At 47.0% G+C, this 27380-nt stretch overlaps 1 protein-coding gene across 1 annotated transcript in view; it reads left to right on the top strand.

Moving 5' to 3' along the window:
- LOC128136039 (zinc finger protein 367-like) overlaps positions 1 to 24370 on the top strand; it is a 67983-nt gene extending 43613 nt beyond the window's left edge. Inside the window, 2 exon segments of the mRNA XM_052775131.1 lie at positions 24028 to 24178; positions 24366 to 24370. Of these exon segments, the coding sequence (XP_052631091.1) occupies positions 24028 to 24178; positions 24366 to 24370 (156 nt within the window).
- The last annotated feature ends 3010 nt before the right edge of the window (positions 24371 to 27380 follow it).

The raw sequence follows: 27380 nt of genomic DNA, 5'->3' as shown, positions 1-27380 counted from the left end.
GCAAAAGCAAAGGCCACACGCAGAAACAAAGGAAAACAAAAAGATTTATTCTCTACTTCCCATCAGCAGGCAATGTCCAGCCACTTACTGGGAAATAGGTCCTCAGTACTGTGAGAGACTGAAGGAGTTAATGTCTCAAACATTGTGATGGGGCAAGTTCTGCTTAACGACTAACTCTGCATAACAACGAACTCTGCCTAGCAAGGAACCACAGGTGAAAAGCAGCCCATCAGCGCCCATCAGCAACAGGAGGGGGAGGGCATGCTGGAGGGTGCACAGCTCCCTGAAATCTTGTGCTGTTCTGATATGCTGAACAGGGCAGCTCACCGTGTATGGCGAAAGATCACCTCTGCAGGGAAGGGGAAGCTACTCCCCAAACGACCCCCAAGCCCACAGCCCAAAGGCTACCTAATTAGCCTAATGAGTTCGAGTGTCTGCTCGAAGGAGGGGCAAGGATGATAAAAGGACACAAACTGAAGCCCCACGTGCGCAAGCCCACCGGAACTGGACCCCTCAGCTGACTGGACCTCTCGGCTGACTGAACCATCGCTGGATCCAGGACTGGTTAATCTTTCTCTTCTCTCTCTCTCTCTCTTTCCCTTTTCCTTTTCCATAATCCCTACACCTCATCCCTTTAGACATAAACCATTGACCAAGTCTGGGACTAGGAGTGGATTCAGCTGGCCCTAGGCTCCTCGCTGAGGAGTCTAGAAAGAAAGGGGGTCCGCTCTGAACCTTGTGACTCAGCGGGAGGGCTCCCCTTATTGTCATCCCTGAACTGATTCCCAAATAAGCAAGGCCTGTAGTATATGTTTGGTGATGTATGGTTAGCACATGTTACACAGTTTACTGACATAGTTTCATGCCAGTTTTTGTTGTGAGCATACCAATTTTGGTGGTGAGCATGCCAATTCTTGTTGTGAGCAAATAAAAATTGAGTTTTGTGAGTTAAAGGATCCCTGGTGTCCTTTCACCTTAATCCTGACCTGGGAATCAGCAAACCTGAGTCACTGTCCTGAGAAATTGGGACCTGACAAGTACGCATAGCAGCTGCTCTGGAAGACAAACATCATCATAACGAATACCCCCCCCCCCTTTCTCTTAGCTTTTATTTCTGAGCAGACGTCATATGGTATGGAATATCCCTTTGGTCAATTTTGGTCAGCAGTCCTGGCTATGTCCCCTCCCAAAATCTTGCCCACCCCCAGCCTACTGGCCTTTGGGGGTAGGGGAGGGGAATGTTGGAGAGACAGCCTTGATGCTGTGTGAGCACTGCTCAGCAGTAGCCAAAACACTGGTGTGTTATCAACACCTTTCTAGCTCTCAATACAGAGCACAGCACTATGAGGGCTGCTATGGGAAGAATTAACTCCATCCCAGCCAGACCCAATACAATCTCCACCCCTCGTTCCATACCATTTGCATCATGCTCAGGCCCCACATAATTTAATACATATATATATCTTCTAACCATGCCATTGTATTTAATTCTCGTTATGGAAATCCCCTCTCACCAACACTTACAATGTATACTACATACTTAAACCATGTTTATAACAAACATTCAGATTTATACATTCTTGTTACAGTACAAAAATCAGTTTTGCACTTACAAGTTAAAATTGTAACTACAGGGAATTGTGTTCAGTACAAGGAATCATGATGGGTATAACCATAGAGACCTTATATATTTTCTGTCAAATTTTGTGTTTAAGAACTAACATTATGATTGAAACAATAGACAAAAGTGTAGCCAGGGGACTAGCAAATAGAGGTAATTACAAGAGTGTAGTTAAGTGATTAACTAGTATTTACTCATAAGTTTTGCAGTTCTTTGCTCTTATGACTAGATGTTCCTGTACGCTAGATGAGAACAATGTTGAAATTGATCACGTGACTGAAATTGCGCTAAGCTTCAAGATCAAAGAACAAGGACAAGAACAGAGACTTCAAGGACAGCCAACAAGAACTTCAAATGGGTCGGTGGTCGCAAAAGCAGCCCTTCGACTCAAATGGATCCGTCATTGCGCATGATCAGATGTAGGCAGTACTAAGATAATCAGTTGCAATCGTTTTTATGTATATGTATACTAATCTGATTAATATGCAATTAGTTATTCTATATAACCTGTTTGTGCTAAAGCTGTGGTATGCACACTAGGTGGAACTATCCCCCGTGCATCCAGCGCTGCAATAAACGAAGTGCCTGCTTCTTAACTTCTCATTGCTGTTAAGGAGTTTTATTCCGGATTTCGGCAACATTCTCATTAACTACTATCCCCTGTCTAACAGATAGCTATTATTCTCCCATTCCATGGGCTTCCTCCACTCTTCTAAATGTTCATAAGAACAGGCTATGACTTGGCCTATCTGTCAAGATGGGCGCTCAGGACTGGAGAAGCAGCATGTTCAATTGTTGGGCACCAACACTGGCTTGGTTTGGGTCATCATTGCACTCGCCTGGTTCCTTGCGAAACTTACTCTTTGTCAGTTCAGCTAGTTCCTGCTACATTACTACAACATTGTCGTGGTTTAACCCCAGCCAGCAACTAAACACCACGCAGCTGCTCACTCACTCCCCCCCACCCAGTGGGATGGGGGAGAAAATCGGGAAAAGAAGCAAAACCCGTGGGTTGAGATAAGACCGGTTTAATAGAACAGAAAAGAAGAAACTAATAATGATAATGATAACACTAATAAAATGACAACAGTAATAATGAAAGGATTGGAATGTACAAATGATGCGCAGTGCAATTGCTCACCACACGCCGACCGACACCCAGCCAGTCCCCGAGCGGCGATTCCCTGCCCCCACTTCCCAGTTCCTATACTAGATGGGACATCACATGGTATGGAATACCCCATTGGCCAGTTTGGGTCAGGTGCCCTGGCCGTGTCCTGTGCCAACTTCTTGTGCCCCTCCAGCTTTCTCGCTGGCTGGGCGTGAGAAGCTGAAAAATCCTTGACTTTAGACTAAACACTACTGAGCAACAACTGAAAACATCAGTGTTATCAACATTCTTCGCATACTGAACTCAAAACATAGCACTGTACTGAGACAAGGGGAGTCAAAAGAATCTCAGTAGACATAATAAGGGGGGATGAAGGATGATGTTTAGCGCTTACATTGTTGAAATTAGCTGAGGCAAAGACAGTCTTTGATAAGAAGAGCTAGTCCCAAGGACCAGCCAATGAGGTAAAGACAGCTCCTGATAAGAAGCAGGAGCAGGCCCCAAGAGCCAGCTAAGACTGGTCTTGCGGCTTGGGTGAATACCAAGAAATCACTGAGCCTGCGCAAGAAAAAAGGTTACTAGCGGTGACGAAGAGGAGTCATCTATCTTCATCTCTGCGACCACCAGACGACCACCATAAAGAGGCACTGCGCAAGCGCAGTTGAGAGGAGACTATGGAAATGACCTCTCGGAGCTAATTTTAATATGGAGCGGGGATAGGTCATGCATATGTATAGGTGTATTGTGAATATGTAACACTTGACTGTATAAACTTGAGACAAACTGCCGAGCGCGGCGCGCACGACTTTGGTGGGACTACCCCCCGTGCGGCCCAGCGCTGAATAAACATACCTACTTTACAATCTCACTGATTGTGGAGTCTGTTTTCCGCACGTCAGTTTGGCGAGCCAGGCAGGAGACTCTCTGCTCGGCTGCGGGACCGACTGCGGAGCGGACGCCCCTCGGCGCGCCCCGAGCACTTTCCTCGGAGGAGCCTCCGCTGCCAGCCGCTCACCACGGGAGCAGGCAACAACCTCCTGAAGCCGCGGACTAAACGGTATGTTTACAAAGGTAGCCTGTAGAAATACGGGCCGGGGGAGCTGGTAGATCGCGCAGAGACGTCTGGCGTGCAGCGTAGTCCCCGTATGGGAGGAGGGTACCTTGTATGGTAAGGGGGGATTTGCTGACCGATAGAGCGGCCGCTAGCGATCTTGGGGGTAGATCGAGCAAATTCGGGGTGACTGCTGTATCCCGGTATCGGGAGCCAGGACGGACCTGTCGATGACTGGTATATAAGAGGCAGGAGAAGGGTAGGCGCACCCCCTCGCAATTGCGCTTGGTTTACTTTTGCAGCTGCTGGAAGGTTGTCAACTGGAGCGATGATTGTATGATGTGAATGTTTGGAAATTTATGTTAAAGATTTTGTGGGGGTGTGTGGAAATGATATGTTGAAATCTATAGGTGTATGTATGTTTGTGTGAATGTCTTTACGTATTAATAGCGGTGATCCCCTGCTTTGTATGTGGGCTTGTAACTGGACTATATAGTAATTAGCATCCAGCTTGGCTTTTGTTGAAGTGTAAATCTTGTGGGAGAAGGTGGTACTGTAGCAGTACTGTAGCAGACGGAAACCAGACTGCCTTGAGTGTTTTCCCCAAATTCCACACTTTTATGATTGGGAAAGAGTTCACTAAGCAAAATAGTGAGATTGGTGTGTAAAGGAAAATTTAATTCCAGAAATTTGGGATGTGTGGGAGGGAAACGGAGGGAAGACTATAAAGAAGTGTAAGGAACGATTTTCATGGAAGCTTATTAAAAGGAGAAGCCAAAATCCAACTTAAGAATTATTAGGAAGAGTATTTAAATGGGAAACAATCAAGGAGGAGTATTGAGGAAGAGTCCTCTGGGTTGTGTAATTGCCCACTGGAAAGATATTGTTGGGACCGGAGGTACGGAAAGTAAAAAGAACCTTATTAAATACTGCAATCAGTGGTGGCCGTTGTATAAGTTAGAAGGTGATGCTAAGTGGCCGCTTAATGGGTCAATAGATTATAATACTTTATTACAACTAATGCTGTTTTTAAGGAGAGAAGGAAAATGGGATGAGGTTTCGTATGCAGACATGTTTTTCACCCTCCGAAATCATCCGGAGTGGCAAAGGGACTGTGGAATGGTACCCCCACAGGACCCCATGGTGCTTGCGCTTGAGCGAGAGAACAACAAGGAGTTTAGAGGTAAACTGAGGCGGTGTTGTTCGGCATGTAGTATTGGACAAAGATGTACAAAGACAAATAAAATCCATCAGGCACCAGAACAAGATCTAACTGATTTGTTTAAGCCTCCCCCTCGACCACAGGAACAGGATGCAGACTCGGATAGAACTCCAACCCCCCCGAGCAGCCCTGTATCTTCCCGTACTAGGAAGAAAACTACCTCAACAGCTTTACAAGCACCTCTCCGAGAGGCGGTGGGGCCGGATGGTGGGACGATGTTAATCAAAGTACCCTTTTCTACTGCTGACCTAGGGGAATGGAAAAAGGTTGCAAAAGATTATAGGAGAGATCCGATAGGTGTAACTAAGCATTTCCAATTTATTGTAAAACAGCATAACCCCGATTGGAAGGATATACAGCTATTATTGGAATATATGACTGAGACAGAAAAACAGCTGATTTTAAAAACAGCAGGGAACCTTGCTGAAGATCATTATAAGATTACAGGAGGGGACATTAAGGAATATTTCCCTCTCCAAGACCCAAAGTGGGATGTTAATAGATCTGCACATATGGAAAGATTGCAGGGGTATCAGGAATGGATTACAAAAGGAATAGAGAGAGCAATCCCTAAAACTATAAATTGGTCAGCTTTATATGCAGTTAAACAGAGTCCTTCCGAGTCTCCATCTGAATTCCTGGATCGATTGAGGGATGTAATGTGCCGCAGCACACCGCTGGATCCTGGGTCAGAGGTAGGAATACAACAATTAGTCTCCCTGTTTTTGGGGCAATCTACAAGGGATATAAGGCGCAAACTTCAGAAATTACGGCCTACAGAGAGTAGGAATTTAGAAATATTGTTGGATGAAGCATGGAGAGTATTTAGTAACAGAGAGGAAGGATATAGGCAGGGGCAAAGGAAATTAATGGCTGTTATCCAGGAAGAAAGAGGAAGAGGGCCTAGACGAGACTTGCCGCGACTGGGCAAGGATCAATGCGCTTTGTGTAAGAAATTTGGTCATTGGAAAAAGGAATGCCCAAGGAACAAGGAGGATCAGAGGGCTCAAACAGAAGGAACGGTAGCCCATGTGAAGGGAGATTGACAGGAACCTGGGGAATCTACCCTAGCGGATCCACTGGTTATAATTAAGCTAGGGAAAACACAACAAGAGGTAGAATTTTTGGTAGATACAGGAGCAACATACTCGGTTCTGAATCAAGCTTTGATGCCCCTGGGAGATGATTATGTCATGGTGAAAGGAGCAACTGGCCAAAGTGAAAAGGCATATTTTTGTAAACCTTTAGAATATAAATTAGGAAAACAGTGGGGCATTCATAAATTTTTATATATGCCCAACTCCCCAAAGGCACTTTTGGGAAGGGACTTGTTGGAACAATTGGGAGCAAAAATTGTATTCAAAAAGGGAGAAATTACTCTGGAGGTAAAAGATCAGCAATATATTCAAATATTGAGCCTAACTTTAACCAGTCTCCCCCTAGAAGGAAGCATTAACGAGGACATCTTAAACCAAGTGTACCCAGGGGTATGGGCTACCGATGCACCTGGAAGAGCGAAAAGTGCTCCACCTGTTGAAGTTAGGATCAAGGAAGGCCAAAAGCCGGTAAGAATTAAACAATATCCCCTAAAGAAGGAAGATAGAGAAGGAATCCGGCTGGTGATAGAAAAATTTTTGCAGTTGGGATTATTAAAAGAGTGTGAGTCTGAATTCAATACCCCTATATTACCTGTTCGGAAGCCCGATGGTTCATATCGGGTGGTCCAAGACTTACGGGCGGTGAATAAGATAACTGAAGATCTTTACCCAGTAGTGGCGAACCCATATACCCTGTTGACCGTATTAACACCTGAATTGACTTGGTTTACTGTTTTAGATTTGAAGGATGCCTTCTTTTGCCTCCCTCTCCATGAAGCCAGCCAAAAATTATTTGCATTTGAATGGGAAAACCCCAAGAGTGGTCGAAAGACCCAGCTCACTTGGACGGTGTTGCCACAAGGATTTAAGAATAGTCCTACCATTTTTGGCAATCAGCTTGCGAAAGACTTAGAATCCTGGGAAGCCCCGTCTGAGGAGGGGAAGCTGTTGCAGTATGTGGATGATATCCTGATCGCCACCAAAACAGAGAAAGATTGTATGACATGGACAGTGAGTCTGTTGAATTTCCTGGGACTCCAGGGGTACCGGGTATCCAAGAAAAAGGCACAGGTAATGCAATGCAAAGTGAATTATTTGGGCTATGAAATTAGTGCGGGACAAAGAACTTTGGGACAGGCCCGTAAAGAGGCAATATGCCAAACTCGGAGACCTCAGACAGTAAAAGAGTTACGGACTTTTCTTGGAATGACGGGGTGGTGCCGATTGTGGATCTATAATTATGGATTGCTTGTTAAACCACTGTATGCGTTGACAGCCACTGAGCAGAAACACCTTGAGTGGGACAAGGAGACCGAACGAGCCTTTGAGCTACTGAAAGAGGCTTTGATGTCGGCCCCTGCCTTAGGACTCCCAGATGTGAGTAAGCCGTTTCTTCTTTACTCCCACGAGAAGCAGGGCATTGCCCTGGGAATATTAGCACAAAACCTGGGTCCATATCGACGGGCAGTTGCCTACCTTTCTAAGCAGTTAGACACGACTGCAAAAGGTTGGCCTGGATGCCTGCGGGCAGTTGCGGCTGTGATATTGAATATACAGTAAGCCCGAAAGTTTACTCTGGGCCAGAAAATGACTGTTTTGGTGTCTCACACAGTATCAGCAGTACTGGAAGCGAAAGGTGGACATTGGCTCTCTCCGCAAAGATTCCTGAGATATCAAGCTATATTGGTAGAGCAGGATGATGTGGAGATTGTAGTCACTAACATTGTCAACCCAGCTTCTTTTCTCAGTGGGAACACAGGAGAACCGGTACATCATGACTGTTTGGAAACCATCGAAGCAACATACGCCAGTCGCCCAGACCTGAAAGACAGCCCCATGGAAAACGGGGAAACTTGGTTCACAGACGGAAGCAGTTATGTCCTAAATGGTAATCGACATGCGGGATACGCCGTCACCACCAGCCAAGAGGTAATAGAATCAGGGGCTTTGCCTATGAACACCTCCGCACAGAAGGCAGAAATAATTGCTCTAACCCGTGCCCTGGAATTGGCCCAGGGCAAAGTTGTGAACATTTATACAGACTCAAAATATGCCTTTGGAGTTGTACATGCACATGGAGCAATTTGGAAGGAGAGAGGACTATTGAGTTCTCAAGGGAAAAATATCAAACACGCAGAAGAAATTCTGAAGTTACTGGAAGCTGTCCAGCTCCCTAAGAAAGTAGCAATTATGCATATTAAGGCACACCAGAAAGTGAGCTCAGATTTGGAAAGAGGGAATGAGCTGGCGGACAGAGAGGCAAAACAAGTGGCCAAAACAAAGGTAAAAACAGAAGGGGCCTTAATACCTGATAGGCAGATTTCCCTAGAAGGTAAGCCAGAATACACCAAGGAAGATCAGAAGCTCATTACAGATTTAGAAGGGTCATATAATGAAGAGGGGTGGGCTCATACGCCACAAGGAAAGTTAATCATTCCTTCTTGCTTATTATGGCATTTGATACGGGAGGAACATAGGAAAAGACATTGGGGAACAGAGGCTCTGTATAATCATTTGATAAGAGAAATTGTGGCTAGAAATTTATACACCACGGTGAGACAGGTGACTCAACAGTGTGATCTTTGCCTCCAGACTAATCCTAAGAATACCCCCAAGCCGGAAATGGGCCAGATTGGAAAAGGGAACGGGCCTGGACAACAATGGCAAATTGATTTTACAGAACTTCCAAGAAAAGGGGGGTATCGATATTTATTGGTATTAACTGATACCTTCTCAGGTTGGCCAGAAGCATTCCCAACAAGAACGGCTAAAGCTCGGGAGGTAACTAAAATATTGGTGCAAGAGATAATACCACGGTTTGGGGTTCCAGCAACCATATCCTCTGACAGAGGACCACATTTTGTCTCAAAAATAGTACAACAAATTAGCCGCCATTTGGGTATAGATTGGCAGCTTCATACTCCATATCACCCCCAGTCGAGTGGTCAAGTGGAAAAAATGAACCACTTAATCAAACAGCAAATTGTGAAATTAGGACAAGAAGCAAATTTGACATGGCCTCAGTCTCTCCCTTTAGCCCTTCTGCGTATACGAACAAGACCAAGGGCGAAAGAAGGACTGAGCCCCTTTGAAATTCTGTATGGACAACCCTATGGGATACAGAGAGGGGTGTCTGTACAAGCGGGGGATGAAATTATGACTTCTTACATGGTAGCATTAGGTAAACGACTTAATAAAATCAGGAAGCATGTGGTAGGGACTCGAGGGAGAGGTTTGGATGGGCCTGTACATAATATACAACCAGGAGATTATGTGTATATAAAGTCTCTTACAGAAAAAACTCTGGAGCCGCAGTGGGAAGGACCATTTCAAGTATTACTTACCTCCTTCACCGCGATTAGGATCAAGGAACGGAACGCTTGGATTCATCACACCAGAGTGAAAAGACACCCAAAACTCCATGGAAAGTCACCACAAAATCCGATGGACACTTAGTTTTTACGCGGTAATATGGGCAACTATGGGGACAAGGAGTGTAGCATGGGATGGGAACGTGTTTGTTTGTACTCCACGAGAGTATCGCAAAAATAGTGAATCAAACTGATTGCTGGATATGTTCACGTTTTCCTAAGGGTCTCGGACAGGGCTACCCCGTAATTGCTACAGGTTTTTCTAACACCTCGGTGATAGCAGCAGCTTTTAATAACATGTCCCTCACAATGTACACTGAAATACCCTCTGAGAACCTTCAATGGCAAACAGATCTGAGCGAATTGTGGAATGAAACCCAAAGGGTTCCGTGTGTTCAAAGATGCCATCTGAAAAATACAACTAAGAATTCTGGAGGTAATAGCACGGACCCTAGATGTGGATCAGTCAAGGTGTTTGTTGGGAGTTACCCCAATTGTACTGAATATATTAAATATGGTAGCGCAAACATGTGGAACTTCAATCAAACCCGGATTGCAAGAACCCGGGGGCATAATTCTACTAGACCCAGGGGATGGCCCACTCCAGTAGGACTAGGATGGTATTGGATTTGTGGACAGACAGGATATAAAGTGCTGCCTCTAGGCTGGACTGGCCAATGTGCCGTAGGAACCATAGTCCCTAATACCATTGTGGTTAAAAATTTGACTGACAATGATTCAAAAAAATTTTTACGGACTTATATGAAACCAGTAATAAGGCAAAAACGCACCAGCAATCCCCTAGTGGAAAGACCAACTAGATTTCATAGTTTTGTACGATGGCTCATTCCATCATTGGGAGTTAGTGAGTTAGAGAAAGCTCTGCTAAATCTTTCTGCCACTATGGAAATTGTTAATAATGCCACAATCGATGCTATAAAGACCCTCCAGGAAGAAACCACTTCCCTAGGAAAAATGGTGCTCCAGAATCGACTAGGTCTAGATATGCTCTTCGCTCAACAAGGGGGCCTGTGTACTGTAATTAATGAACGCTGCTGCACCTACGTTAACCAAAAAAGACGAATAGAAACAGATCTCTCTCAAATTTGGAAACAAACCCAGCTTTTACATTTAATGTCACAAGATGACACTTCATGGGAATTCACTGAGATATGGGAAAAATTAACCTCCTGGTTGCCAAATTTGGCATGGTTGAAGCAATTGTTTGTCACTATAATAATCATTATTCTCTCGTCTGTGGTCCTTTGCATAATGGTTCGGTGTGGCTTCTTGTGCTGTAAGAGTACAGGAGACTCTTACAGTGAATGGAAAAAGAATCAGTTACGACGAAAACTTGAGACCAACAAATACTTTGAGAGGATGCTACATAGGGAAACAATGTATTAGAAGTACTAGGATTAGATATAGTAAAAGAATTTACTATTTTCTAGAAAAGGGGGGACTGAGACAAGGGGAGTCAAAAGAATCTCAGTAGACATAATAAGGGGGGATGAAGGATGATGTTTAGCGCTTACATTGTTGAAATTAGCTGAGGCAAAGACAGTCTTTGATAAGAAGAGCTAGTCCCAAGGACCAGCCAATGAGGTAAAGACAGCTCCTGATAAGAAGCAGGAGCAGGCCCCAAGAGCCAGCTAAGACTGGTCTTGCGGCTTGGGTGAATACCAAGAAATCACTGAGCCTGCGCAAGAAAAAAGGTTACTAGCGGTGACGAAGAGGAGTCATCTATCTTCATCTCTGCGACCACCAGACGACCACCATAAAGAGGCACTGCGCAAGCGCAGTTGAGAGGAGACTATGGAAATGACCTCTCGGAGCTAATTTTAATATGGAGCGGGGATAGGTCATGCATATGTATAGGTGTATTGTGAATATGTAACACCTGACTGTATAAACTTGAGACAAACTGCCGAGCGCGGCGCGCACGACTTTGGTGGGACTACCCCCCGTGCGGCCCAGCGCTGAATAAACATACCTACTTTACAATCTCACTGATTGTGGAGTCTGTTTTCCGCACGTCAGTACCAGCTACTAGGAAGACAGTTAACTCTATCCCAGCTGAAACCAGGACAAACATGCAACTCACATCACAGATTATTTCTTTCCCCAACGTTAAATCTCCTTGAGGCACACACTGGGTCTCCCCATCCTTCCACATTACCCACCAAGTACACCCAGGTCCTTGAGCAAAGACAATCCCATGAATAGGTTTGCCTTTTCCCATGGGAGGAGAAATCCACACCGCCTTCCCCAGCCACTTCCCCATGTGCACTACAGGAACCTTATCTCCTCCCACAGTATGTAGGGGTTTTGTTTGGGCAGGACCAGGACGGTTAGCAGACCCTCTGGTGTTAACCAGCCAAGTGGCTTCTGCTAAATTTATATCCCAGTGCTTCCATGCCCCATTGCCCAATGCTCTCAACATAGTCTTTAAGAGTCCATTATATCTCTCAGTCTTTCCAGATGCTTGTGGGTGATAGGGGATGTGATACACCCTCTCAATGCCATGTTTCTTTGCCCAGGAGCTTATGAGGTTATTTTGGAAATGAGTCCCATTGTCTGATTCAGTTCTTTCTGGGGTACCATGTCGCCATAAAATTTGCCTTTCGAGGCCTAAGATGGTGTTTCAGGCAGTGGCATGGTTTACAGGATATGTTTCTAGCCAACCAGTAGTTGCTTCCACCATCGTTAGTATATAGCACTTGCCTTGGCGTGTTCGTGGCAGTGGTCCAATGTAGTCAATTTGCCAGGCCTCGCCATATCGAAAACCCAGCCACTGCCCTCTGTTCCAGGGAGACTTTACTCATCTGGCTCGCTTGATTGCAGCACATGTTTCACATTCATGAGTGGTCTGTGTGATAGTGTCTGTGGTCAGGTCCACTCCTCGATCACGAGCCCATCTATATGTTGCATCTCTCCCTAGATGTCCCGATGTTTCGTGGGCCCATCGAGCTACAAATAGCTCACCTTTACGCTCCCAGTCCAGGTCCACCTGAGCTACTTCAGTTTTGGCAGCCTTGTCTACCCATTCATTGTTTCGATGTTCTTCAGTGGCATGGCTTTTGGGCATGTGAGCATCTACATGACGTACCTTTAGAGCCATGTGTTCTACCCGGGCAGCAATGTCCTGCCACAATGCAGCAGCCCAGATGGGTTTACCCCAGCGCTGCCAATTGGTCTTCTTCCACTGCTGTAGCCACCCCCATAGGGCATTAGCCACCATCCAGGAGTCAGTATAGAGACAGAGCACTGGCCACTTTTCTCTTTCAGCAATGTCTAAGGCCACCTGAATGGCTTTCACTTCTGCAAACTGACTTGACTCGCCTTCTCCTTCAGTGGCCTCAACGACTTGTCGTGTGGGACTCCACACAGCAGCTTTCCGCTTCTGATGGTTCCCTACGACACGACAGGATCCATCAGTAAACAAAGCATAAGGCCTTTCATCTTCTGATAACTCATTATATGGTGGTGCCTCTTGGGCACGAGCCACCTCCTCAGGCGATGCTCCAAAATCTCTGCCTTCTGGCCAGTCCATGATCTCTTCCAGGATTCCCGGGCAGTTGGATTTCCCCAGTCGAGCTCGTTGCGTGATCAATGCTATCCACTTACTCCATGTAGCGCTGGTTGCATGATGTCTAGAGGGGATGTTTCCTTTGAACATCCAGTGTAGCACGGGCAATCGTGGTGCCAAGAGGAGGTATGCTTCTGTACCAACAACTTCTGAAGCGGCTCGAACCCCCTCATATGCTGCTAGTATCTCTTTTTCAGTTGGGTTGTAATGGGCTTCTGATCCTCAATACCCCCAGCCCCAAAACCCTAATGGTCGACCTTGGGTTTCTCCTGGTGTTTTCTGCCAGAGGCTCCAGGTGATACCATGCTCCCTGGCTGCAGTGTAGAGAACATTTTGCACATTTGGTCCTGTCTGGACAGGCCCAAGAGCTACTGCACAAGCTGTCTCCTGTTTGATCTGCTCAAAGGCTTGTTGTTGTTCAGGGCCCCATGCAAAATAGTTCTTCTTTCGGGTTACTCAATAGAGAGGGCTCACAAGCTGACTATAACCTGGAATATGCATTCTCCAGAACCCCACAAGGCCTAGGAAAGCTTACAAGCTCTCTGTAGCCCGGCTAGCTCAGTTGGTAGAGCATGAGACTCAATCTCAGGGTTGTGGGTTTGTGCCCCACACTGGGTACCAAAAAAGACTGTGGGGGGGTTGACCTTGGCTGGATGCCAGGTGCCCACCAAGCTGCTCTATCACTCCCCCTCCTTAGCCAGACAGGGGGAGAAAAATACAATGAAAAGCTCGTGGGTCAAGATAAGGACAGGGAGATCACTTGGCAATTACCATCACAGGCAAAACAGACTCCACTCAGGGAAATTATTTGATTGGTAATAAATTAAATTATAGTAGGGTATATGAGAAATAAAACCAAATCTTAAAACATCTTCCCCCCACCCCTCCCTTCTTCCTGGGCTTAACTTCACTCCCAAATTCTCTACCTCCTCTCCCCGAGTGGTGCAGGGGGACAGGGAATGGGGGTTGCAGTCAATTCATCACACGTTGTCGTCTCTGCCGCTCCTTCCTCCTCACACTATTCCCCTGCTCCAGCGTGGGGTCCCTCCCATGGGAGATAGTCCTCCACAAACTTCTCCAATGTGGGTCTTTCCCAAGGGCTGCAGTTCTTCACAAACTGCTCCAGTGTGTGTCCTTTCCACTTGTCCTTTCCACATGGTGCAGTCCTTCAGGAATGGACTGCTCCAGCGTGGGTCCCTCATGGGGTCACAAGCCCTGCCGGCAAACCTGCTCCAGCACAGGCTCTCCATGGGGTCACAGCCTCCTTCAGGCATCCACCTGCTCCAGCATGGGATCCTCCACAGGCTGCAGGTGGATATCTACTTGTCCTGGGTTCAGCTGGGATAGAGTTAATTTTTACAGGAACCTGGGAGGTGGGGGGGCATAGCCGGGGCAGCTGACCTGAACTAGCCAAGGAGCTATTCCATACCATGTGACATCATGCTCAGTATATAAATGGGGAGCGGGCCGGGGGGAGGGCTCTCGACTTTCGGTGGCGGAGCGTCGGGTTCTGGGTGGTGAGCAGTTGCACTGTGCATCACTCTTTTTGTATATTCTTTCATTAGTACCGTTGTTGTTGTTGTAACCTTTTTTTGTGTTGTCCCAGTAAACTGCCCTTGTCTCAACCCTCGAGGTTCCAGTTTTTTTTTCTTTTCTCTCCTCCGTCTCCTCCCTATCCCACCGGAGGGGGGCGGGAGGAGTGAGCGAGCGGCTGCGTGGTCCTTTGTTACCGGCTGGGCTGAAACCACGACAGTCCTTTTTTGGCGCCCAACGTGGGGCACGAAGGGTTGAGATAACGACAGATCTGGCCAGAGCGTGTTGAAACAAATTTGTCATACGCATTTCTTATATTAGATAAATAGATGTTAGTCACAATGTTGATTCATTTGTTTACATGGTGGCGTTTTGTAAGTTCTTATATGCTCTATGTATTGCCTGTAGTTACGTTTCTCACCTCTGGGAGAGTGATTGGGATTATCATTTTGCTGTACTGGGCAATGTCGACTTGTGAAATGATTACATCACTGGTCATGAGGCTAAGCTGGTATCTGTATGAGGCAGTGATATAATTTCCATACTTCGGGCACCTTCTATCGGATTTTATTGGTAATTACACCCAATCCATGGGGAAGTTAGGGGGGGATACTTCCCCCCATCCATTCGCCTCCCTTCTCTCCTTCCGACTAATTACAACAGCTTTTGAGAATTTTGAATATCCTTGGGATGCGCAAGCCAGTGTGCTGTTAGTGCTATGCCTCCTGAATATGTTTCAGGTCTTGTTTAGGGCTACAAAGAGGCTCTTTAAGAGTACCACCCAGAGATCTGCCCCAAAGCTGGATATTCATGGGTGGCACGGCATGCGGGAGGATATGGGCAGGTATCTAGAGAACTTCTCACCTCCAGTGGCTTGGAAGTTCACTCCCGAACAACTACAGAACCCTCATGAAGTGGTAGAATATTTGAAAGAAAAATGCTGTGGCTATTCCAAAGACGTACAACTCGCTGCACTGTGCTGGGCCCTGGCCAGTATCTACCAAACACTGCTTGATATTAGGCAGCACCCTCAGGGGGAAAAAGGGGAAAAGATGAAAAACAGGGCAACAGGCAGTGTGGCTACCCCTACCCTGACAACAGACACCGTGGCTACCCCAACCCTGACAACAGGCACCGTGGCTACCCCAACCCTGACAACAGGCACCGTGGCTACCCAAACCCCGACAACAGGCACCGTGGCTACCTCAACCCCGACAACAGGCACCGTGGCTACCTCAACCCCGACAACAGGCACCGTGGCTACCTCAACCCCGACAACAGGCACCGTGGCTACCTCAACCCTGACAACAGGCAGTGTGGCTACCCCTACCCCAGCAACAGGCAGCGTGGCTACCCCAACCCCGGTGACAGATACTGCAGCTAAACCAGAGAACCAACCTGTGCCAGTATCAGTCGCCCCTGTACAGAAAAAGAAACACACAAAGAAATCAGTTCGCTTAGTGAGAGATGAAGATGAACCAGGGTCATCGCGAGAACAGGAGGAAGAGGCAGAACCTGAAATAATCACCCGATCTCTATCCCTGAGTGAGTTGCGTGACATGCGAAAAGATTTTAGCCGCCACCCAGGTGAGCACATTGTTACCTGGCTGCTCCGATGCTGGGATAATGGGGCTAGTAGTGTGGAATTAGAGGGTAAGGAAGCCAAGCAGTTGGGATCTCTGTCTAGGGAAGGGGGCATCGACAAGGCGATTGGGAGAAAAACACAAGTCCTCAGCCTCTGGAGGCGACTTCTGTTAGGTGTAAAGGAAAGATACCCCTTCAAGGATGAAGTTACATGTCACCAAGGCAAGTGGACCACCATGGAGAGAGGTATCCAGTACCTGAGGGAAATTAGCCGTGCTGGAGGTGATTTATAATGATCCAGAAAATGCGCAGTCACCCACAGGTCCAGATGAAGTCCAATGCACACAACCGATGTGGCGGAAGTTTCTACGAAGTGTGCCACCAACCTATGCCAACTCATTGGCAGTAATGTCCTGGAAAGAAGGCTATGGACAAACGGTGGATGAATTGGCTGTCCAACTCCGGCAATACGAAGGAAGTCTCTCTTCCTCCCTACGGGCCTGTGTCTCGGCTGTAGAGTAATTGTCCTGGGAGTTCCAGCAATTCAAAGTGGATATGTCCTCCTCCCCACCTGTACAGGCCCGCATGGCAGCTATTGGGAGTAAGCACTCCTCTGCCCAAGAGAGAGGAGAGAGAAAGTACACACGACGGGCTAACCTGTGGTTTTACCTGCGTGACCATGGAGAGGACATGAGGAAGTGGGATGGAAAACCTACCTCAGTCCTGGATGCACGGGTACAGGAGTTGCGAGAAAAAGCAACCAGAAAAGAGGATTCTTCTTGGAAAGCTGCTGCTCCAGTTTCCCGTGAGCAGTCCCCCAGACGCAGTAGATGGGCTGATCCCATTTCTGATCCTCTTGAAGGGACTTCTGATTCACATGTGCAAAAAGTGAGTAATGGATATTCTAACCAGGATTAGAGGGGCCCTGCCTCCAGCCAGGTGCAGGAGAGGGACAACCGAGTCTACTGGACAGTGTGGATTCAATGGCCTGGCACGTCCGACCCACAGGAATATAAGGCTCTAGTAGACACTGGTGCACAATGCACCCTAATGCCATCAAGTTATAAAGGGGCAGAACCCATCTGTATCTCTGGTGTGACAGGGGGATCCCAAGAGCTAACCGTATTGGAAGCTGAAGTGAGTCTAACCGGGAATGAGTGGCATAAACACCCCATTGCAACTGGCCCAGAGGCCCCGTGCATCCTTGGTATGGATTATCTCAGGAGGGGGTATTTCAAGGACCCAAAAGGGTACCGTTGGGCCTTTGGTATAGCTGCATTGGAGACGGAGGAGATTGAACAGCTGCCTACCCTGCCTGGTCTCTCTCAAGACCCTTCGGTTGTGGGGTTGCTGAAGGTTGAAGAACAACACGTGCCAATTGCTACCACGACGGTGCACCGGCGGCAATATCGCACCAACCGAGACTCCCTGATCCCCATCCATAAGCTGATTTGCCAATTGGAGAGCCAAGGAGTGATCAGCAAGACTCACTCACCCTTTAATAGTCCCATATGGCCCGTGCGGAAATCTAATGGGGAGTGGAGACTAACAGTAGATTATCGTGGGCTGAATGAAGTCACGCCACCGCTGAGCGCTGCTGTGCCAGATATGTTAGAGTTTCAATATGAACTGGAATCAAAGGCAGCTAAGTGGTATGCCACAATTGACATTGCTAATGCATTTTTCTCCATTCCTTTGGCAGCGGAGTGCAGGCCACAGTTTGCTTTCACTTGGAGGGCCGTCCAGTACACTTGGAATCAACTGCCCCAGGGGTGGAAACACAGCCCCACTATTTGCCATGGACTGATCCAGGCTGCACTGGAAAAAGGTGAAGCTCCAGAACACCTGCAATACATTGATGACATCATTGTATGGGGCAACATGGCAGAAGAAGTTTTTGAGAAAGGGAAGAAAATAATCCAAATCCTTTTGAAGGCTGGTTTTGCCATAAAAGAAAGTAAGGTCAAGGGACCTGCACAGGAGATCCAGTTCTTAGGAGTGAAATGGCAAGATATTGCTGTTCGGATAGAGAAGCTAGTGGTAAAAGTACGTCACGTAGATGCTCATGTATGCAAGAGTTGGGCCACTGAAGAACATCAAAACAACCAGCAGGCAGATCAGGCCACCAAGATTGAAGTGGCTCAGGTGGACCTGGACTGGCAACATAGGGGTGAGCTATTTATGGCTCAGTGGGCCCATGATACCTCGGGCCATCAGGGAAGACATGCAACATATAGATGGGCTCGTGATCGAGGGGTGGACTTGACCATGGACACTATCGCACAGGTTATCCATGAATGTGAAACATGTGCTGCAATTAAGCAAGCCAAGCAGCTAAAACCCCTGTCGCGTGGAGGGCGATGGCTGAAATATAAACAGTGGGAGGCCTGGCAGATTGACTATATCCCACTCCCACGAACCCGCCAAGGCAAGTGCCATGTGCTTACAATGGTGGAAGCAACCACTGGATGGCTGGAAACATATCCTGTGTCCCACGCCACTGCCCAGAACACTATCCTGGGCCTTGAAGAGAAAGTTTTATGGCGACACGGCACCCCAGAAAGAATCGAGTCGGACAACGGGACTCACTTCTGAAACAACCTCATAGACACCTGGGCCAAAGAACATGGCATTGAGTGGGTATATCACATCCCTTATCACGCACCAGCCTCCGGAAAAATCGAACGATACAATGGACTGCTGAAAACTACATTGAGAGCAATGGGGGGTGGAACTTTCAAACATTGGGATACACATTTAACAAAAGCCACCTGGTTAGTTAATACTAGAGGATCTGCCAATCGGGCTGGCCCTGCCCAACCAAGACTTCCACATACTGTAGAAGGGGATAAAGTCCCTGTAGTGCACATGAGTATGTTAGGGAAGACAGTCTGGGTTAGTCCCCCCTCAAGCAGAGACAAACCCATCCAAGGGGTTGTTTTTGCTCAGGGACCTGGGTACACCTGGTGGGTGATGCAGAAGGATGGGGAAGTTCGATGTGTACCTCAGGGAGATTTGATTTTGGGAGAGAATAGCCAGTGAATTGGGCTGTATGATGTTAACTGCTAAATAGCCTGCCAATGTATGTCATTGTATCTATAGTGTCTATATGCCATATCAAGGGTATTACTGTAAGAATTACCCAAATGACTGAAGGATGGACTTTGAAACTGAGCCAAGTACAACAGTGATAGAACTTGAACTGGCGCCCAGCAATTTCCTCAAGATCAGCCTCTTCGACCTGCAGGCCAAGGGTGTGGGTTGCACCAAATGTACTGGCCACAAGTTCCAGAGGCAGCATACAACAACCTAACACCTCACACCATCTCTCTTATCCTGAAGAACTGTTACAACAGATGGAGCCCCAAAGTCATGGACTAAATAAAATTGATGGACACATTGGAGGGATAGCCCATCAACTAAGGGAATACTATTTGTGTGTATGTGTGTGGGGGGTGTCCATATACATATATATATATAAGACAAGGAAAGTGGTAGTAGTTGATTGGAAAATGTAAGATCTGGGCATGATGTAGATGGTATAGAATAAGGGGTGGATAATGTCCTGGGTTCAGCTGGGATAGAGTTAATTTTCACAGGAACCTGGGAGGGGGCACAGCCGGGGCAGCTGACCTGAACTAGCCAAGGAGCTATTCCATACCATGTGACATCATGCTCAGTATATAAATGGGGAGCGGGCTGGGGGGAGGGCTCCGGACATTCGGTGGCGGAGCGTCGGGTTCCGGGTGGTGAGCAGTTGCACTGTGCATCACTCTTTTTGTATATTCTTTCATTAGTACCGTTGTTGTTGTTGTTGTAACCTTTTTTTGTGTTGTCCCAGTAAACTGCCCTTGTCTCAACCCTCGAGGTTCCAGTTTTTTTTTCTTTTCTCTCCTCCGTCTCCTCCCTATCCCACCGGAGGGGGGCGGGAGGAGTGAGCGAGCGGCTGCGTGGTCCTTTGTTACCGGCTGGGCTGAAACCACGACACTGCTCCACTGTTAACCTCCATCGGCTGCAGGGGGCCAACCTGCCTCACCATTGTCTTCACCATGGGCTGCAGGGGAATCTCTGCTCCAGCACCTGGAGCACCTCCTATCCCTCCTTCCTCCCTGACCTTGGTGTCTGCGGAGTTGTTTCTCTCACATATTCTCAGTCCTCTCTTCCAGCTGCTGCTGTGTGGCAGTTTTTACCCCTTCTTAAATATGTTATCACAGAGGTGCTACCACCATTGCTGATTGGCTCAGCTTTGGACAGCGGCGGGTCCATCTTGGAGCTGGCTGGCATTGGCTCCATCGGACATAGGGGAAGCTTCTAGCAGCTTATCACAGTTCGTTAGTTTAAAGCACAATTCACTAAGTCAGCCAATCTGCTAGGGAAGATTCCCCTGCCCTTTCTAGATAGGTGGGTCCTATCTCTTCCCAATACGCTGTATTTGTTGAAGAAAGTCCCATGATCGTAGAAAGCAAAGCCCTGGGGCAATGACACCAGCCACAAAGACAGGTTTTGATCTGCATGATACATCGACTTCTGCCTGCACCTCTATCCCTGACTGGCAAGACAGAGGAGGAGATCACTTGGGCACCTGTCCTTTTCACTTGCACCCCCAGCTTGCTCTGAAGTCTTGCTTGATCTTGCCCAGGCTATGCTTTACTGTGTCATTGGCACCCATGTGGAAAAGAAGTAGGGGATAGTAGTCTGTGCTTTTAACCAGTTGTGGCAGTCTCTGTGACATCCCGGATCTTGGCTCCTTACAAGCAGGAAATTTCCCTTGACTGTATATCAGGCTGGCAGATGGGTGTGCCTCCATGCCTCTCAGCAGTCACCTACTGCTAGCACTTGCTGCTTCCTTTTGTGGCTTTTAGTATGTGCTGCTGGTGTGGTTTCTCTATGTGAATCTTGCTCATTGGTTTCGTCTGCTGCCAAGAGTTTGTATCTGTTGCTGGTTGATACATACGAGGAAGGGGAGTGAAGTGATATCCTGTTGCCACAACTCACCAAAGACCATGGCATCTCCTTCTCCAAGGTACTGTCTGTTTGCTGTTGATGCTCTTTGTCTGATAGTCCTTGGAGGTCAGTGCCACAGGGCCCTAGTATTTCTTCTTGTAAAATCTCAAATATACACTGTTTCTTGTTCCCCCTCCCTAATACAGCATAGCCTGCTAACTTTCTCCTGCAGCTCCTCCACCTGCTGCCTGAAGTGACTCCACCAGAGCATCTTGCACAGGTGGAGCTTGCACCCTTTTTCACCCAGGAGGTGGGGGTGCAGTCTTTGCAGCCCTCCACCTGGACAGCAGCTTCCTCCACTCATCCCAGGACAGCCTGGCTAGGTAGCTGATTCTTGTCTGCTGCAGAGTGCAGCCCTTGCCTGGTCTCTACCACTATGCTTCCAACAACCTCAAAGCACTGCCTAATAAGCCCTTCTAATTCCCTGGAGATTCCCAGCTTGCAGGGGCGACCGTCAGGACTGCAGCCTAAACTTGAGGGTAAGCAGAGCAGGCAGCAGCCCGATAACTGGCAGAGTGTGCAGCCCTTCCCACGCGAACTGCTGACGCAGCTCCCAACAGACGCCACTCCCTGTTTGCATGCCCTGGTGGTTGGTGCTCCCTAGGGGCCAGTTATATACAGCTTCGCGCGGCTTGAACTGGCCGCGGGGACCGCCGGCACCGCCCAACTCTTGCCCGCCCCTCTCGTGAGACTTATTGCCAGCTGGCCGGTCCCTCCCACGCACACAGCCCAAGGGTGTCAGGGTCCCAGAAAGCCCCTCAGATCACCCCCAGGGACCTCAGAAGCCTCGCACTGCTCTCAGCCGTGGCAACCGCTACTGCTGCTGGCTGCTGCTAACATTGGCTTCCTGCGGTTTGAACTGGCTGTGGAGACAGCTGTTGACAGGAGCAGTTTGTGAAGGACTGTATCCTGTGGGAGGGACCCCACGCTGGAGCAGGGTAACAATGTGAAGAGGAAAGAGCAATCTCCCTGTCCTTATCTCGACCCACGAGCTTTTCATCTTATTTTCTCCCCCTGTCTTGCTGAGGAGGGGGAGTGAGAGAGTGGCTTGGTGGGCACCTGGTGGCCAGCCAAGGTTAACCAACCACAAAACCAAAGCCCCAGAATGAAAAAAACCCAACAGATGCCCCAAAAGCCCGGAATGAAAAAAAACCCACAGATGCCCCAATAGCCTGGAACTAAACAAAAAACCCAGATGACGCAAAAGGCCAGAACCAAAAGGAAAAAACATGACCCAAAAGGCCAGGCCAGAACCAAAAGGAAAAAACATGACCCAAAAGGCCAGGCCAGAACAAACAAAACCACCAGATGCCCCAAAAGCCAGGAACAAAAAAAACCCCCAACCCCTACGACCCAAACGGCTGGAACAAAAAAAAACCCCTGTACGACCTAAAAGCCTGGAACCAAAAAAATAACCCAGACAACCCAGAAGCCTGGAAGCAACCGACCTCAAGGCCCCAGAACTACAAAATCCCAAAGCCCAAGAATCCAAAAGCCCCAAAATACAAGAACTAAAGATTTCCCCCCCCAAAACCAGACCCAAATAAGACCCCCAGCCCACCCCAGATAAAACCCCAGACACTACAACCCCAAAACTAAACCACCAGAATTGAAAAATACCCGAACAACCCAAAACCCCACAGTTGAACACCCCAAACAACCCAAAACCCTGGAACTAAAAAAAAAAAAAAACCCCAAAAAACCCCAAGCAACCCAAAACACTGGAATCAAACACCACAAACAATCCAAGACCCCAGAATGAATAAACCCCTCAACAACCCAACACCCCAGAATGAAAAAAAAAATTCAGATGACCCAAAAAGCAGGAACCAAAATAAAAAAAACCAAACAAACAAAACTGGAAACCCAAAACCTCATAATCAAAAAAGTTCCCAACAACCCAAAGCCATGGAATGAAAAAAAAATCCAGACGACTCAAGACCCTAGAGTGGAAAAAACCCCCCCCAAAACAGATGCCCCCAAAGCCCCCATATGCACACATCCCCACCCCCTACCTAATCCTGACACAGCCCATACCTACCCGCAACCCACCACATGTACCCCACAAATGCACCCCACATAGCACCCATGCATGCACCACACCCCATGTGCACACACCCACACCACATACCACGCATGCACATGCGCACCTCCCCACACACCATGCATGCATGCATGCACCTCCTACCCCACACTCTACTCCCACACACACCACATAACACCTGCACCCACCCACAGCACACACCCACTCACACAACCATGCACCACACACACCACACTCACACACTGCTCTCGCCCACCACATACTGCCCACATGACATCCGCCCCACACACTACATCCCCGTGCACACACCCGCCCCATGCACACACCACAAACCACATGCACACACACCATGCACCTCACATGTACCATGCGACACACACCTCATATCCTGCACACACACAGCCCCCACAAAACCAACCTCCCCCATACTGCTATTTGATGACTCCTGTGATAATATAAGCTATATTGTTGGATAGGCTTAGACTTGGTTCGCACAGTTCTGCTGTTTTACCCATCTTTGGATATATCTACATTATAGCTCTGTAAAATAATTTTTGGGGGTAATTCTAAATTAGTTATGGTTTCTTTTTTTCTTTTTCTTTTTTTTTCATAAAAATACTTGTGGTTTCCTATGTATTATTTTAGCGGATCCTTCAATTTTGTTGAGCTTATGTAAGAATACTGTGTGTGGTTGCTTGTGGGTTGTGTTGTGGGTTTGTTTGCGGGAGGGGGGATGTTCTTTGCGAAACTGCTTACATGGAAAAGTATGGCACTTCAGTTTCTTAATCATTTTAATACAGGATGGGATAAGACGTGGCCGACTAAGGGCAGACACAGTTCGTGACCTAATAAATGAAGGAGAGCATTCTTCTAGCAGAATACGTTGCAATATCTGCAACGGGGTGTTTCCACAAGAGAAATCACTACAGGCACACAAACGAACTCATACCGGTAAGTGAAGAGATTAAAAGGAAGATGTGTGTAGCTGACAAACACTTATGAAGTAGTTGGGAAGGCAAAAAACCAAAACCCTCAACCTGTTAATATCTTATTGTAACTGTTAAATTAATCATACTTTTCTCCCAAGGCTTGTTAGTGCAATCAAAGAAAAGTCTTCCTGTAACTGTTTTTGTCACAGGGTAACCGTAGCAGTAATTTGGGCTCTAATAGTAAAGGCATATAGTGTAAATATTTTCTCTGTTGTTGTCAGACTTTCTTAATAAGAGGAAACACTCTTCCTGAGCTTGGTGTTCTGTACTTGGTAGTATTTTTCATTCTGACTACCTCTTCTCTGACTTCCGTTTCCTTCTTCTTTTGTGTAGTTTTTACACAAATCATAGAATCATTTAGGTTGGAAAAGACCCTTAAGATCATCGAGTCCAACCGTAAACCTAACACTACCAAGTCCACCACTAAACCATGTCCCCAAGTGCCACATCTACACATCTTTTAAATACTTCCAGGGATGGTGACTCAACCACTTCCCTGGGCAGCCTGTTCCAATGCTTGACAACCCTTTCAGTGAAGACATTTTTCCTAATATCCAATCTAAACCTCCCCTGGTGCAACTTGAGGCCGTTTCCTCTCGTCCTATCACTTGTTACTTGGGAGAAGAGACCAACACCCACCTCGCTACAACCTCCTTTCAGGTAGTTGTAGAGTGATAAGGTCTCCCCTTGTCCCCTTCCGAAGGTACGGAAGGGGGAGTGGGAGTCGTATACACCTGAAGTGAGATTAAGACACAAACGAGGTCAAATGTTGATATTCAAAGGTTAATTCATTTTATTGCTTACAAAAGAGAAAAGAGGGAAATGATAGAAAAGGGGGAAAAGAAGCAGAGATTTCCTTAAGAAAAGCAAGTGATAGTCACCACCATGGATCCAGCGGCATCCCGTTGATCCTCTTCTTCTTCGGTGGGGAAAGCTCTGCCCGTGCTTGCCTAGTACCTGTTTTATGCAGTCCCGCTGGTGGGCTTTATGGTTGCTTTTCAGCAGTTTTGCTCAAACTAGGTGGCCATGGTAACGGCACGTCCGCCTCGTAGGCTTCCCATGTGGACACCTCCTTTAGGGGGTCTTTAGGTGCCAGATCTCCCTCTAAGTGCCATGACTGCCAATTGACCTCCAATTGTGCAGGTGTAAGATGTTAGGCTGTTCACAAATCACTGCTGTTACCATTGTGACTGTTCAAAGATAAGCCTGTTTTTGCTGCTTATCTTCCCATCGCAAGGCCAGCCAGAGCATGTAGGCAGAGCCAACATTAATCAGGCAATGGTGAGACAAAGTTCTTATCTCAGTCCTTTACACACCTGAGCCTCCTTTTCTCCAGACTAAACAACTCCAGTTCCCTCAGCCGCTCCTCATAAGACTTGTGCTCCAGGCCCCTCACCAGCTTCATTGCTCTTCTCTGGACATGCTCCAGCACCTCAGTGTCTTTCTTGTAGTGAGGGGCCCAAAACTGAACACAGTATTCGAGGTGCGGCCTCACCAGTGACGAGTACAAATGGATGATCACTTCCCTAGTCCTGCTGGCCACACTATTTCTGATACAGGCCAGGATGCTATTGGCCTTCTTGGCTACCTGGGCAGACTGCTGGCTCATATTCAGCCGGCTGTCGACCAACACCCCCAGGTCCTGAAGCATAGCTGTAAGAGGAAAAAGTATCTTAAAAAGTAGCTGATAACTTGGACAGTGTAATACATTAAAAGTGTATCTTAAATGTTGAGAAAAGAGTTCAAATGCTTAAAATCATTGTCCAATTGTCTCCCTTACCATTTCTTCATTTAGAACTGATTTTCTGGTGTGGAGGTAGTCACTTTAATTTACTGAACTATATATATAAAGCAGCTCTAGAAGACAACTTTAAGTTAAAATGTAGTGACAATTCACTCAATGTCCAACTGAGCTTGAACTGAAAGGGAGATGCTATTTTTATACCAAGTAAATACACTTTTTGTTTTCTTCATGTTCCAACAAGACTGCTTTTTGCAATAAAATGTGACCTATTGCAGACACATAAAGCCTAATATTAAACACCAGATTCTTCATGCCTTTTGCTCAAAAGATGTTTTCATTTCACTTGCTTGAATTAGGTGTTGAACTTTTGTGTTAAACACAGACTACTTAACTGAGCAGAACTCACCTTGGTGTTACTCTTCTGACTTAGTAAGTCAGTGTTACCTTCTTTTAGTTGTCCTTTCTGAGGAGTGGTAGTATGGCACAACTTTGCAAACTTGCCACCCAATCATACTCTCTTGAGAGACAGAGAGGAAATACCCACTATCTCCATTTCTCTTGTTGCACTTTGCATGGGGAAGTCATTCTTGATGGTTGGCCTAAATTCTCTTGGCTTGAGTCTAGAATGAGTTTCTCTTCCTACCTCCATTTATTCATTACAACTTTTTTCAAATAGTCTAATAAAACTCTCTAATAGGATACTTTGCAACTTTATACATCCCTATATGTTTACCTCAGTTATTTTACCCTAGTTCAGTTTATATTAATGATAAAATGTATCTGGTTGCAACTAGAACTAAATTGTTTACCTTTATTTTGTTCTACCTATACTATAGGATGCTATCTATACAATATACTGTGTATGTTTCATTCTACCCAACTACAAGTATCAGTTCTAGGACTGTCGTGGTTTAAGCCCAGCCAGCAACTAGGCACCATGCAGCCACTCACTCACTCCTCCCTGCTCCCAGTGGGATGGGTGCCACACTTTCTCCGCTGCGACAATCTAGGGAAAACGACGCATCGCCAGGGACTCGCCCTGGGGAGAAAACAGACCAACACAGATACTGTGGATCAAACGGTTTCTCCGTTTAACAACTGTGCAACACTCGGTTATATATGTTTCTAATATCTACTCACACATAAGCCATTTGTTGATTGGTTAACATGTGCCGTTCACGCGCTTAAACAATAGTCTAATTGGATAAAGTCTTCTGATCACGCGAAGTTTCCTCCACCTGCATGCTGTCTTGCACCCTGTCTTCGGTCACGTTGCCCTCCTGTTATCAGTCACGTAGGCCCGACCTTGTTCTACTTTTTGTGCTTACTTCAGCAAACTTATAACAAAGAACAGTAGTGTCTTGTGCTAGCAAACAGAGAATAACAGTTGTGCCTTACGCAGTTTCCCTCGTTCTCCCAC

Source organism: Harpia harpyja, chromosome W, assembly GCF_026419915.1.
Source record: "Harpia harpyja isolate bHarHar1 chromosome W, bHarHar1 primary haplotype, whole genome shotgun sequence".
NCBI lineage: Eukaryota > Metazoa > Chordata > Aves > Accipitriformes > Accipitridae > Harpia > Harpia harpyja.
Note: the sequence above shows the minus strand (reverse complement) of the source record. Positions and strands in the feature narration are given on the sequence as shown.